Source organism: Panicum hallii, chromosome 5, assembly GCF_002211085.1.
Source record: "Panicum hallii strain FIL2 chromosome 5, PHallii_v3.1, whole genome shotgun sequence".
NCBI lineage: Eukaryota > Viridiplantae > Streptophyta > Magnoliopsida > Poales > Poaceae > Panicum > Panicum hallii.
In genome coordinates, this window is record NC_038046.1 from 51,814,971 (window position 1) to 51,829,570 (window position 14,600).

At 46.6% G+C, this 14,600-nt stretch overlaps 2 protein-coding genes across 2 annotated transcripts; both read right to left on the bottom strand.

The window, feature by feature from the left end:
* Positions 1 to 242: 242 nt before the first annotated feature.
* On the bottom strand, positions 243 to 1,917 carry LOC112894339 (peroxidase 72-like). Its single transcript, XM_025962009.1, has 2 exons — positions 1,573 to 1,917; positions 243 to 1,144 (listed from the first exon to the last, which is right to left on the bottom strand). Exons 1-2 carry the CDS (start codon positions 1,795 to 1,797, stop codon positions 365 to 367), a joined length of 1,005 nt encoding a protein of 334 aa, XP_025817794.1. The 5' UTR covers positions 1,798 to 1,917; the 3' UTR covers positions 243 to 364.
* A 6,121-nt stretch (positions 1,918 to 8,038) lies between these two features.
* LOC112891904 (peroxidase 15-like) lies at positions 8,039 to 10,294 on the bottom strand. Its single transcript, XM_025958907.1, has 2 exons — positions 9,954 to 10,294; positions 8,039 to 9,089 (listed from the first exon to the last, which is right to left on the bottom strand). The coding sequence occupies exons 1-2, from the start codon at positions 10,191 to 10,193 to the stop codon at positions 8,310 to 8,312; spliced, it is 1,020 nt and encodes a 339-aa protein (XP_025814692.1). The 5' UTR covers positions 10,194 to 10,294; the 3' UTR covers positions 8,039 to 8,309.
* Between the last annotated feature and the right edge of the window lie 4,306 nt (positions 10,295 to 14,600).

A 14,600-nucleotide genomic window follows, 5' to 3' on the forward strand; every position in this document is an offset into this window, starting at 1 on the left:
AGTGAGTGGCATGTAATTTGCGACCCTGACCCACATGTCAGCGAAACAGTTGATCGACACACTTCGCAAGGGTGGCAAAAAGTGAATGCCCCCAAATTCGCACCCGCTGACCGTGGTACACACATGAGTCAACACTCACAGAGCTAAGGACATAGTTAGGGAGTGTTCAGCCAGCTAACACTTCCAATCATCCAAGCTTTCGTGACAGAGGATCTATCAGAAATTGTTTGAATTGCCCCCAGTTATAATGCATGGTTAACACGCAATCAGGCGTTAAGCCGTTCTTGTTTATTTAAACCAAACATCGTCACAACCATCACGTACACAGTTATTGCTCATGAGAGCCCAACAATCTAGCACCTCATCAGTAGTGGTTGCCGTTGAGCCTCCTGCAGTTCTTCCTGACCTCCCCCTGCGCCCCGGTCAGCGGCGAGATGTTGCCCATCTTCACCATCGACTGCGCGAAGTGCCGGAAGAAGAGGTCGACGTCGGCGGCGTACGCCTTGACGAGCGCCGCCGTCTCAGCGCTCTTGGTCAGAAGCACCTCGTCGGAGCTGAGCAGGCCCCTGCCGCCCAGGATGTTCTTGAAGTACAGGTTGTCGAACCTGGCCGGGGTGGCGAGGTCCAGCGGGAAGAGGTTGCCGTCGCCGCCGGAGCGCGGGCACCCCTGCCTGAGCCGGGCCGCGTAGGACACGTCCAGCGTGGCGTCGGCCGCCCCGTTGCCCGTCTGGTTGTACAGCCTCTGCCGGAAGCTGGTGCAGCGGGACAGGCCGATGGTGTGGGCGCCGGAGAGCGCGACGACGTCGACGACGTCGAGGCCCTGGCGCTTGAACTTGGTGACGATGGTGGGGAGCGTGTTGTTGGGCGCCGGGATGTCGTTGTTGGAGCCCTGGATGCTGGCGCCCAGCGAGTCCCTCCGCCCCAGCGGCACGTCCCAGGAGGGCCCGCCGACGAGGACGGTGGAGTCGCGGGCGGCGAGGGCGAGGACGTCGGCGCAGGAGACGGTGCCGGGGCAGGCGGCCTCCAGGGCGGCCTTGATCTCGTCGACCACCTCGAACCCCCGGAGGGAGTTCTTGTTGGGGTTGGACCCCTTCTCGCTCACGATGCCGGTGCTGTTGTCCAGCAGCACGGAAGCGTCGCAGCCCTACACACAGAAAAGTGTTGTAAAAAGTTGGTATTAAGTGGATGATCAAAATATTATTGCATCATCAAGAACTTGCTTCATTGCATCATCAAGAACTTGCTTCAATTATTTTGAGTTTGAATGAAGTAATCATTTTCTTTTTCAGAAAAGGAAAAAAAGGAATTAATCAATCATGGGCAGGGCACCAAGACATAATGCCACAAGGACATAAAGTAAGAGTAGTGTTGGCATGCGCAATGTTGGCGGGCCATCTTGTCGTTGGTAAAAGGCTAGCAATTTTTTTTACAGATTCTTCCGTGCTACTACCTTTTATTCCAGCAAAAGCTGCAGTTGTGCACTGTGCATTTGGAGCTATGTGCTTAGCAAGCATCAGAGCTGTGCCAAATTGAAGAATGAACGTAACGAAGAGTACGGCAGAGTTCACGCACCTTGACGAAGCAGTCATGGAAGTGCAGCCTGACCAGCGACGCCGCCATCCTGGTCTCCCTGGCGACGGCCCGCGCCACGACGGACCTCACGATCTCCTTGGCCCTGGGGCACGAGTGGTCGTAGAACTGCGGGAACAGGCCGCCCCACGGGTGGCCGTGGGCGGCGCCGGCGAGGAGGAGCGGGGCGACGAGGCAGGCGACGAGCAGGACGAGGCGACCGCCCATGGAAGCAGTGCCGATCGATGCAAGCTAAGTGTGTAACCTAGCTAGTACGTTGCAACAAGAAGATCAAGGAGAGATCTCTTCTTGCGATCAAGGACGATCGAGGATGGTTGGATGAATGGGCTCTCGTGGCCTGGGGTGCTATATATAGTAGCTGCGGCCTGCAGGAAGGTGGTGGCGTGGGTGGTGCAAGTCCATGGAAGCAAGGGGAGAAACCAGAGGGGTGGTGGTTCGAAGCATGCAGGAGACGGTGGGATCGGGTGCGGCAGGGTAGCTGGGCTGTTGGGGGGCGATGCGTTGCGTGCAGATGAAGTGAGCGATCGAGGTCAACGTGGCACGGTGCGCGTCCAGCGGCAACTGCTGAAGTGATTCTGCCAGGATTGGATGTGAACGGCCCCGTAGTTTCTGTTTGGGGCCTCAGTTTCAGGCTTTCACCTCAAAGTAATACAGTAAGCTCCAAGGAGACTGAACCTTTTGTCCTAAGTTAAACAAGTGTCAGTTGCTGCCTTGCCGGAGAGATGTTTTCTCATATAGGCATGCGCATGATACAGCATATCTTTTTAATTAAAAGTAACACTCGATCTGTACACTGATAGTACAACTTTATTGGAAAACGTGCTTACAAATTATACTGATCACATTATAATGCAACAGTCTCCCTAGCTATCTGCTGGATCTGGGAGCCTTCTGGCAAACATCACTTTGTCCTAGCTAGTTGTATTTATTTGTATATATGACGGCAGTAGGTCCGCTCCCAAATATGTACTGTATGAAGCAGCGATGCATTCATCCTACCATATTTAAGCTCGCTTAGCACATGACAATAGAAACATTCCTACAATGTGTGAATCCAAGCAACCAAAGCGCACACGAGCTTATAGCCAAAAGTGTGGTTTTGCTTCCCAATTAATCCAGCTACACATATATATATGTATAATACATACTTTGGTCATACTAAGCGTCATTACAGGTTGGACTGTATTTTCAGTGACGACCATACGCATGCATGATGACTGTTACCATGGAGTTTTTCTTTTGATTTTTCGTTGTTGGTGATCATGTAACATGGATACTATCCTTGTCTCTGGACAAGAGGCATTATGCTACACTACATGCCATGCCCTTTTCCCCCCCTCTCATTCAGATCACAAAAGGAAACGCCTAAGATATGTTTTTTTCAGACAAGCATTGTCGTATTATCCTGTCTTATAATTGTGTCAATATGTACTCTAGTGATCAGTATATATGAACATGCACGTCGATTTGAAATTGTGCCTTCTGTGGTCCAAAGCAGGGGACTGACTGACTGAGCAGACATGGGTTTCTGATTTCCTGTGTCAGGTCAAAGGTGATGTGTGATGTACCAACTCTGATGAAACGGCTCATGATGCTTGCTTGTCTTACATTCATGCTGTCATCACAAGCAGGTTCCTGGAAGCAGTGACCGATTGTTTGAAAGCTTCTGCATTGGTACTGGTAGAGAGTGCCTTTGTTCTCTCTGCAGAACGCGCATCGGTGGCCGTTTCTTGAAGAAAACAACCGCCCCGGTTGTTGCTGTCAGAAGACTTCAAAGGTGCATGTGCACATAGGCAGTTTGTCATGCTGAACTTTATTTGAGGGAAATAAGGAGAAAGTATAGTAGCTAGAGAGAGTGGTCAACAGTTGTATCCTTCAATTTTGTCATTCCTAGCTCAATTAACGAGGGGAGAGCAACATAGAGGTTCTTTTAGATATAATGGGAAGGTACATAGACATAATTTAGTGAGAGAACCAGTTTCTTTGCAATGTTGTTTATCTTTATTTTCCGCGAGATATATGTTTAGCATATTGATTTTATTTATTCCCCATATGGTAAAGGAGTAAATAAGATTAAACTAACATAGTGTTACTGGCTTTGCAAGTACCAACTAGAGAAAGAGCACGTCACATGCCTCAAAATAGGCTACAAACTTGGAATCCCTATTATTGCTAACCTCCTAAGACCAGTAGACCAAAGAAAAGTGACATGGGCAGAGGGTACCAGCTCATTATTTGACTTCTATCTGCTGTGTGTTAGGCTCCTGAGATATATTATTGTCTTCTGCCCCTCCCATTCTCATTTTACTCCTATAATTCACAGTACACTTAGAATTACAACAGCAATCATGCTTTCTGTGAAGGAAAACAAAAGTTTGAATAGGCCCCCACAGCAATCATGCTTTCTAGTGCATTTGGAAAATATTCTGTTAATGATTCATAAGTCAGTGCATGTATGAATGATTAAACGTCACAATTATATAGCTGATTAATGTGTTATTTTGATCTGATGGTCCTTTTGCCAACCCTGACGTGGTAATATGGACATTTCGTGTATGAGCAAGCACATATTTTACTTGTAGTTTATGAGCAAGCAATAAGCATAGATTAAATTATAGAATCGACATAGGCAAATATCTTTGAATTATTATGTGTGGTAAAAAAACACTCTAGCTTGATGTTGGATTATATTGCCCCATTTCACCATTCTACCAGCAGGTTACAGCTTACCCTTTTTCATTATTACTATGATTAGAGCGTGCGCGAAGGGAAGTCTTTTGGCCTTATTGTGATCGAGTATACCTTTGCGAGTGTAGAATGAGCATCCTTGAGCAACCGATAATGTACTGTTAGACATGTACTGTTTATGATTGTGATGCTAGCTGTACTTAGTTGATTATAGGAGAAAACGAGCCCAACTAACTCACTGCTTTGCAGACTAATGGAGAGTGCCCTTGGCTTCAAAGACATGATTCATTTCATTTTATCAGTATATATTTTATTTTTCAGGGATTTATGATTTGTTAATTGTGATATGCATTGTTGCTTAAGGTAGGATCAAAGGTACATGTTTCTAAGCTTCTGAAAAGTAAAACAATAATTTACACAGTATGTGAAGCATGCTAGCTATGCAACAAACTAAACAGGAAAAGAAAATAAATGAAAAGAATTAATTTGAGGAATTAGAAATATAAAAGGCTAGGCTGTTAGGTCGCCTCGAAGAAGCCAATCCAAAGACTAGGATACATAGTTCTTAAAATCTACCGAGACACGTCATTTTTTAGTAAAGACCAGACATATCTTCTCATGGAGTTATATTGGATTACACTTAAATTAAATATACCTTGATTTAATCGTGCTATATGTGTAGGTGACCGAGGAATTACACTGAAGCCTTTTAAAAAAGGAATTACAATGAAAAATTAGGCGAGTATTTACAATGTTATATAAATATTTAAGAATAGAAATAAGGGCTTTAAGAAAGAAAAATAGTGAAAAAGAAAAACAAAACTGTGTCATCAGGTCCGCCCCTATGTCACTTCGTAGCAATCAATGCAATGCTCTACTGATGGGCTCCACCCTAATCCAATTTGTTAAAAATCGAGAAAGGCAAAACAAATCAAAGACATTTGAGCCATGTGAAAGCATACAGAGTAGTAGAGTACACATGAACCAGCCTTATCGTCACCACTTCATTAATAAAAAACACATATCTAGCTAGCTGCTCCACATATACAATCATAAACCCATAACCCTAAGTTGCCGAGAAGGAAGATTTTTAAATACAAAAACACAATCATGAGTAAGCTCAAAGCAGGGAGTCAGGGACCTGCCAATGGCAATAACCTACTCGTGCGTCCGATCCGCTTTGATCCATGCGTCTAAACCCTAAACCTTACATGTATACAGCCTTTTCACCTGCCTCCTGCCGGCAACTAATCAGCATTGGCCATGGATTATGGGCAACCACTTGACTTTTGACTTTGAGATGGACGTCAATCATATGGGACCTAACTAAGTGGTTATACTTGCTTGATCCATATGTTTCTCGTCTCTTCTTCATTATCTTCTTTAGCTCTTCCTAGTCTAATCGTGCTATTTGGTATTTCATCAAAACAAAATCTTGCTATTTGCTCACATGAGAAAATTACCTATGCAAACCATGGCTGAAAAGATAAGTTTGTCATTAAGTTTTGATCACTACTAGAAAAAGAGCTTAGAAAAAGGGCTTATAATACCGGTTGAAAAGACCCTTAGTCCGGTTCTCCAACCGGTAGTATGAGACCAAGACTAAAAGCTTCAATCTTCGTCGCCAGGTGAAAAATCCGGTGCTAAAGCCCCTCTTTGGTACCAGCTGGTAAGACGAGTTGGTACTAAAGGGACCGCCACGCTGACACAAGCTGGCAGCTCCTTCCCACCGGTACTAAAGGGCACTACTCAAGGGGCGGGTAAAAATATATTTTTAGGGACGGATGCGGTATTCGTTCCTAATTCTCGCAGCTAGAAATACTATTTTTATTTTTAGGGATGGGTAATGCGCTTGCCCCTAAAAATAATTTCTAGTGGTAGGTCACGGCGTGATCCGCCCTGACCCGCCCATACAAATCAATTTACAGAAAATAAAAAAAATTAAAAACAGCAAAATAAAAAAATAAAAAATATTGCAGCCAATCAGCCATCACCACAAGCCCCTGTACTATCGAGGTATAATTTTTTTATAAAATATACACGCTTGCATCACTCGGGGTTCAAACTGCATACCTCAAGTCTCGCATATACCTTCCTCTCCAGCACACTGCACAGTCACTTGTGACTCTATGGGTATGTCATTCTTTTATATTAACTCTAAAATTGATTTGTAGGGGCGGGTGACGCCATCACCCGCCCCTAAAAATATTTTTCCTACTTTATTCCAAAAATTTATTTAAATCTTTACATATAGCAAAATAAATTAAAAAATAAAACTTCTACACTATGGTTATTGTGAACTATAGATAAAACAAATATGCCAAATATATTTCAGTGTGTATAAAGGTTAAGATTGTGGAAACCTGAAAGTATGACTTGAGTTGTATGAGATACTATATAGTCATAGCTATTAGATAATTTATAATAATTTTTTAGACTATTAAATTACCTTAAATAAAAAATTATGAACTATAAAATTGTAGGTCTCGTCAATCTGTACAATTTTTATATAAAATTTAGCTTCATCCGAGATCATATGAAAAAGTTATAATTTTTTTGCGTGTGACTATTTGTAGGGGCACGTCATGCTACCCCTCGCCCCTAGAAATATATTTTTATGGGTGGGTGACGCCATCACCCGCCCTTGAAATGGCGGTGTCACCGCCCTAAAAATGGTGGTCATTTTCAGGGACGGGTGATGCCATTACCCACCCCTAAAAATATATTTTTAGGGGCGGATGAATTGCTACAATAACTCTGCTCCATTTGTATGAGTGATTTATCTTTTGGGCCGCCCCTAGAAAAAAATCAGGACCTGCCTGCAAATCATTTTTTAGTAGTGGGGTTTTCCTCCCCCAAAATTCAATTTTATTTTATTTGTTTATTGATGTTTATTCTTACAAAATTGCTACGCGTGCGTGAGCTGTACTCTGCTATACATCTATACTCTATTATACATCCATTAGTCACGATCGAGTTAAAATAGAGTTAATAACAGGGTATGCACCATCTAGGCTGTTAGGGTATGCACCTAGTGATTGAGGATACTAAACAAACCATATACACGATGGTGAATAACAGGGAATGGATCAATGCCCATTTGGTTGTAGGTGCGGTGTCCGTTAGCACCTAATTAAAATTGCTCTGATCTTATATGCTAAAGTACCCAGCCTAATTTCATAAGTTAATTAAAAGGAAAATGGTTTCCCCTAAATTATCTCCCTAAAGGTGGACCTAGCTTGACACGCCTCTAAATGTCAAACTTTGGACGTTAATTTTGTTAGAAGAGATTAATTGAGTTATTACCCATAAAATCATGGCCACATCAAAGTGTTTGTACGTCATGAGTTCTACATGTGCAAACTTAACAGTAAGGTGATCCATTTTTCAATAAAGGGAGCTTTAATTTATTGATCTCATAATATTGCATCAAGGTGATACAATTGAAACTGGACCACTTCCAGCCTTTGCATAACTAAGACATACGCAGCATAAAGCAAAGTAAAAAAAAAATTGGCATGGCAAGTATCATGCCACAGGGAGCAAACACACAACATCGCCTTCAACTTAACCTACCACTATTTTACAGTCTAGTTCCATATATTGATGGCTACAACTATTTTTCAAAAAGCACGCACTTTGCAAGTACGGCAGATCGGTTGAAGAGTGCTGGATTAGCATGATGGCCTAGACAGAACTAGCGTTCTTTAGTCCTTCTTCATGAGGGACAAACCACTTTATGTCCAAAAGAAACAGGGTGTTCAGAAATGCAAGATTGTGGAGTCAATTCATTCATTGGGAATTCCTTGTTGTAACTAGTAGACACACAGAAAAGAGCAACCTTCCATGGGGACCTTTTTTTTTTTACAATAGAACGAACGAAAAGCACTTGAGCTCCACGGTTACACTGGTTAATAACAGGGTAATCTGGCGTTAAGCTGTTCTTGTTTATTTAAGCAAAACATGCCACCACCATCACATATAAATCCGGCACTCAACAGAAATAATATGGTCAAGCATCAGCAGCCTCATCAGTAGTGGTTGCCGTTGAGCCTCCTGCAGTTCTTCCTGATCTCGCCCTGCGCCCCGGTCAGCGGCGAGATGTTGCCCATCTTCACCATCGACTGCGCGAAGTGCTGGAAGAAGAGGTCGACGTCGTCGGCGTAGGCCTTGACGAGCGCCGCGGTCTCGGGGCTCCGGGTCAGCAGCACCTCGTCGGAGCTGAGCAGGCCCTTGCCGACGAGGAGGTTCTTGAAGTAGAAGTTGTCGAACCTGGCGGGGCTGACGAAGTCCAGCGGGAAGAGGTTGTCGTCGCCGCCGGAGCGGGGGCAGCCCTGCCTCAGGTGCGAAGCGTAGGACGCGTCCAGCGTGGCGTCCGCCATGCCGTTGCCCGACTGGTTGTACAGCCTCTGCCGGAAGCTGGTGCAGCGGGAGAGGCCGATGGTGTGGGCACCGGAGAGCGCGACGACGTCGACGACATCAAGGCCCTGGCGCCTGAACTTGGTGACAATGGTGGGGAGCGTGTTGTTGGGCGCCGGGATGTCGTTGTTGGAGCCCTGGATGCTGGCGCCCAGCGAGTCCCGCCGCCCCAGCGGCACGTCCCAGTACGGCCCGCCGACGAGGACGGTGGAGTCGCGGGCGGCGAGGGCGAGGATGTCGGCGCAGGAGACGGTGCCGGGGCAGTCGGTCTCGAGGGCGACCTTGATCTCGTCTATCACCTCGAACCCTCTGGCGGAGTTGCTGTTGGGGTTGGACCCTTTCTCACTGACGATGCTGCTGCTGTTGTCCAGCAGCAAAGAGGCGTCGCATCCCTGCACACGCACACACACACACAGAGAAATTAAAGATAGTAATTAACAGAGATGGTTTCCTAGTTAGACTCGTTAGAGACTCGCCTTGAATGAAATACCAAAATTGCATATATTTGAAGACTGTCAATTATACTTCGCAGTAGAATTAAGTAGTCATATTTTTTCCCAAAAAAATAAAGAAATGAAGAATTAATCAACCATGGTAGACATAAAGTAGCGTGTTCCTCTTGGAAAATGTAGGTAGGCTATCTTTTCACTGGTACGGTAAAAGAGAAGTTATCCTAGAAACTACTGTTCTTCCATGCTAACTTTTCCAATACCTAAGCACAAATATAGAAAAAAGTTGAAGCTGTAGACTGCACGTTAAGTTATATATATGTTTATGCAGATGAATGAAGTTAGTCAATAAGCACAACTCATTGAATTTTTAGCGCCTCATCATATGTTTGTTTGAAATATTTTTTGTATGGATCACGTGCAGTTTCGTTGTACTAAACACACAACTCATAATTAAACTTTGAGGTACGTACGAAGCACTGCTGACTTGCTGTAGTGCACTGGTGGCACTACGTTCCTCAAAGCGTCACAACAGTGCCTAAAGCATAAAAAATATACTCCCTCCGTTCCAAAATGCGTCGTAACAATGCCTAAAATATGAAAAAATATACTCTCTCCATTCCAAAATGTAGTTCGTTTTGTTTTTTCTAAATTCATATAATTTATATAATTTGTTATGCATCTAGATATAATATACGTCTAAGTGTATATCAAAATCTATGAACATAGAAAAGCCAAAACGAACTATAGAATAGGAGGAGTATAAGACAGTATGTAGCAGAGATCTAGCTAGGAAGGAGTTGCAACCTGGACGAAGCAGTCGTGGAAATGCAGCCTGACCAGCGACGCCGCCATCCTGGTCTCCCTGGCGACGGCCTGCGCCACCACGGACCTCACGATCTCCTTGGCCTGCGGGCACGAGTGGTCGTAGAACTGCGGAAACAGGCCGCCCCACGGGTGGCCGTGGGCGGCGCCAGCGAGGAGGACGACGGGGAACACGAGACACAGCAGGACGAGGCAGCTGCCACCCATGGAATAAGCCGCCATACGGGAGGACTGAACGACCAAGTGACCCCTCCTAGCTAGTTTCTCTCCAGCACACTGCTACTGAATGAACTCCCGACTAGAGAAGAGAGCTGCTGCGGCTTCGGATGGCCAGAGATGAGATGGGCTCTGAGCGCTATATATAGCCGGAGGGAGGCATGCGTGCGACCGATGCAAGGTGGTTTGGAGGAAGGCGGCGAGGCAGCTGGGTTGTTTTTTTTTTTAGAAAAGCTGCCATATCATTTAAGCAGGAGAAGAAAGTTCGGAATATGGCGTAATTTTGTTAATTATGTCGTAAATCAAATTAATATGACTTTAAGAAATTGCAAAAGATATTATTAGCTCGGTATTGTTTATATCTGAGCTGGAAGAAGTTGAACATTGTTAACTTGACATGTTTACACCTGCAATAGTTTATAACATGTTTAATATATAGTGTCTAAATCATTTAAATATTCATATCGATCGGAAAATGATTAAAAGTTCATAGGCAGCTGGGTCGTTAGGGGCGATGCTTATAGAGTAAGTGAAAGCGAGTGCGAGAGCTAGGTCGACTCCACACTGTTGTCCAACTGCTACGGTAAATTCAACCTGGCTGCAGCAGGTGTGTGTGACTGCTGATGCTTCAGTTTTAGCCGAAACTTGCACGGACAACGACCGAGCTTCAGACCGATCATTCTCCTCCTAGTACGGCGCAGGCAAAGTGGCAAACCATTGGGTGGCGGGTCACTGGGCGCTGGTTAGTTGGTTCACTGGATGCCTTTCACATTCATCTACCGACATTTCACCTCGCTTGACACTGCTACTGTGCATGCGATGTGAAACCCAAGCAAGCAAACCAAAAGTTCAGAGCGACAAGCCTTGGCGAAAATTAAAGCACGGTTTCGCTTGGTAATTTGCCCAGCTTCTTCTTTTGTTATACAGAAGTGTCGTTGCAGGTTGAGCTTATTTATTATGGTAATGACGACACGAAAGATTACGACAAATTATCAATTGTAAAATAAGTTAATTTGCTTGCCGTAAACGTCGTATAATTACGGACGAAGAGAGGAGAGAAGGTAGTTTTGCGGTGACCTAACAAGGTTGCATTATATGCTGTTCAATCCATGGCCAGGGTACTTAAGTACACAACAACACAATCCAGGCGATGTGATGTACCAACTTTGGGCACATGTTTGCGTGACGGTTCGTGTCGTCAGGAGGTTCCTGGAAGGACTTTGGTTGTTGTTTGAAAGCTTCCAATAAACTGGTACTGGTCGAGAGGAGCTCTTGGTTCTTCGGTGCAGAACGTATCAGCGGCCAGTGTTCCTTCAAGGAACAACAGTGCGCGCGTGAAGGCCCCCGCGTCGTCCCCGCTCGGGCGACTCGGGCAGCGACTGAAGACCGAGCCGCCACAACCCTTGCCCTCTTCTCCCGCTCCCTCGCCGCCGCAGGAAGAGTAGCCGGAAGCCCGTGCGGGCCTTAGGATGGCAGCAGCGGGGCATCTCACCCGGATTCGGCCGCGCGCAGCAGTTTCGGGGCGGGGAACATGCGGGCCGGCCATGGCGAACCCCGCCAGCCGTGGTGACGGCGGCAGCTCCAGGCGGTGGATCCGGCGTCCTAGTGGCTGGATCCGGTGCTCCCGTGGCCGGATCTGCGCGGCGAGGGGCGGTGGATCGGAGGAGGTCGCGGGCACAAGGCGTGGCCTGCGGCGAATGCGTCAGGGAGCGGAGACACGGAGATGGTGGGGCGGCCCTGCAGCGCGCCTGCGTGGGGTGCTGGACGCGGCGGCCATGGCGGCGTGGCCGCGCGGGGGCGGCGGTTCAAGCCGGTGGAGGCGTAAGAGGAAGGCCTGCTGCGGGAGCGGAGGCGAGCAGACCAGAGTGCGGGAGCTGTGCGCCACTTCGGCGGCCTCTTGGCTCGCAGGCGCAGTGGTGGGTTGATAGCGCCGCGCGGCGAGCGCAGCGGAGGTTGAGGTATCTGGCGTGGCGTGTGGAGGCGCGGTGGCGGCGCCGTCCCGGTTGGACTGTTGTGGCTGTGGCTTGGGAGTGCTGAGCCGTGAGCGTGTAGTAGGGGGTTGGGTGCTCCGGGCGTAAGCCCTCGCCGGCGTTCTTGCCGGTGGATGTGACGGTGGCGTCCTAGGGCGTCGTTTTCCCCGTTGGGGGAGTCATGTTGGAGATACAACCCTCGCGCATGGGGTTTTCTAGGTGAAAACCATGTCCAGTCCTTGGACGAGCGACGGCGGCGCCTTTGGCATCGTACCCTCTTTGGAGGCATCATCTCTAGAGAATCATCTCGACTTTGGCATTCCTGGTCCTTCGGTCATGGGTGGCAACAGCCGGTGATGGCAAGTCCGCCGTGTGGCAAGCTGGATGGGTGTTGCTAAGCCCACGTGGAGGCGTTCGTAGTTTTGGTAGCGGCCAGAGGTTGTCGCATAGTTGCCGGTTGTGGCTGCTTGCAGCGGACCGCGGCGGCTAGCGTTGCTTGGCAATGGTCAGTGCGGCGTGGGACTGCGTCGGAGGACGGCGCTTGCGGCATCGGTATCATGGGACAACTTGGCTTGCAGTGGACCGTGGCGGGTTGCTCAGCTTGGCTGGACTATCCGGTGCGGTACATCATCGGAAGATGGCGCAATCGATTTCTTTGGCTTCTTTGGCTCGCTAGCATGGCGGCGGAGGTTTTGTGCGCGGGTGAAGCAAGAAGGTGAGGTCGACTTGTGACGGCGGCTCGGCTGATTGATGGAGATCTGGAGAAGCAGGGCAACATTACTCACTACTCTATCGGTGACTTTAGAAACGGATCCATGACATGGAGTTCTGTGGCGGGTGTGGCGAGGCCCGCGCGTGCGGTGTTTCTTCGAGGCGATGAGAGCGAGGTGGAGTCCAACGGTGGATGTGGCGAGGCCGTTGTGTTATCGTGGTGGCGAGTGCGAGGCAGCCTGCGAGAGGTCCGGACTCAGTGGTCTCATTCTATCAGGTGGAGTGTGGTGATGCAGCGGCACGACGATGGAGGGTCCCGCATGGCGGTGGTCTTCTCGATGTGGTGCAGTCTGCTTCTGTCTATTTCCTACCGACACAAGGTCGCGCTGCAGGTTTCGGCGATTACGCGTGCATGAATGTTGGTGGGTGCCTGAATGTTGGTGGGTGCCGCGTCTTACGGGGTGGAGTTGTTGTTTGATTTCCATGTCAATGTCCTAATTCGATCGAGCAGAGTTGTCTCGTAGAGATGCGTTGTGCGGCTTGCGTCTTTGTCCCCATTCGACCAGCTTGAGTGGTTTGAGTGAGTCCAAACGCGTGTTGATGTCTCGATCCAACCTGTCGGTGTTGTTTTTCGTGTTTTTTCTTTTTTTGCCTAGTTTATCCTCCCAAAGATATAACTTTGTATTTTCTTTTGCTATATTAATAGAAACGCATTCGTCAAGTGTTGTTCTTAAAAAACTGCGCGCGCTTGTCACTGTCAGTGGCCGGTTCCTTCGTAGTCATATATTCACATCCACAGTTCATCATGGATGCATTGACAAAAAAAGAAAAAAAAGAAATATATAGCAGGTTCTTGGTTTCTTGCATATATGGTATATTTAAGTAAATTTATATACCCCTAGCAACTATATATACCAGCAAGACAATGTCACGTGCCTCAAAAGAGACCACAAACTTAGGGTCTGTTCGTTTTCTATCCTCTAAACTTTAGACCCATCACATCAAAGAGAATCTTGCTATTTAGAAGTATTAAATAAAATCTGTTTATAAAACTTTTTGCACAGCTGGGTGCTAATTCGCGAGACAAATTTAATGAGCCTAATTAATCCATAATTTGCCACAGTGATGCTACAGTAATCATCCGCTAATCATGGACTAATATACCTCATTAGATTCGTCTCGCGAATTAGCACTAGGGTTCTGCAATTAGTTTTGTAATTAGACTTTATTTAATATTTCTAAATGACAAGATTCTCTTTGATGTGATCCCTCTAAACTTTAGACACCAGGAAATGAACACACCCTTAGGGCCTGTTCGTTTCCTACCCTCTAAATTTTAGACCCATCATATCAAAAAGAATCTTGCTATTTAGAAGTATTAAATAAAATCTGTTTATAAATTTTTTTGCACAGCTGGGTGCTAATTCGCGAGACAAATTTAATGAACCTAATTAATCCATAATTTGCCACAGTGATGCTACAGTAATCATCCGCTAATCATGGACTAATATACCTCATTAGATTCGTCTCGCGAATTAGCACTGGGGTTCTGCAATTAGTTTTATAATTAGACTTTATTTAATACTTCTAAATGACAAGATTATCTTTGATGTGACCCCTCTAAATTTTAGACCCCAGGAAACGAACACACCTACGGCTAAACTTTGGAGGAGACAAAGAAAGTGACATGGACAAGACTCAAGAGTACGTGCTCATTTGACTTAGTGCTTTA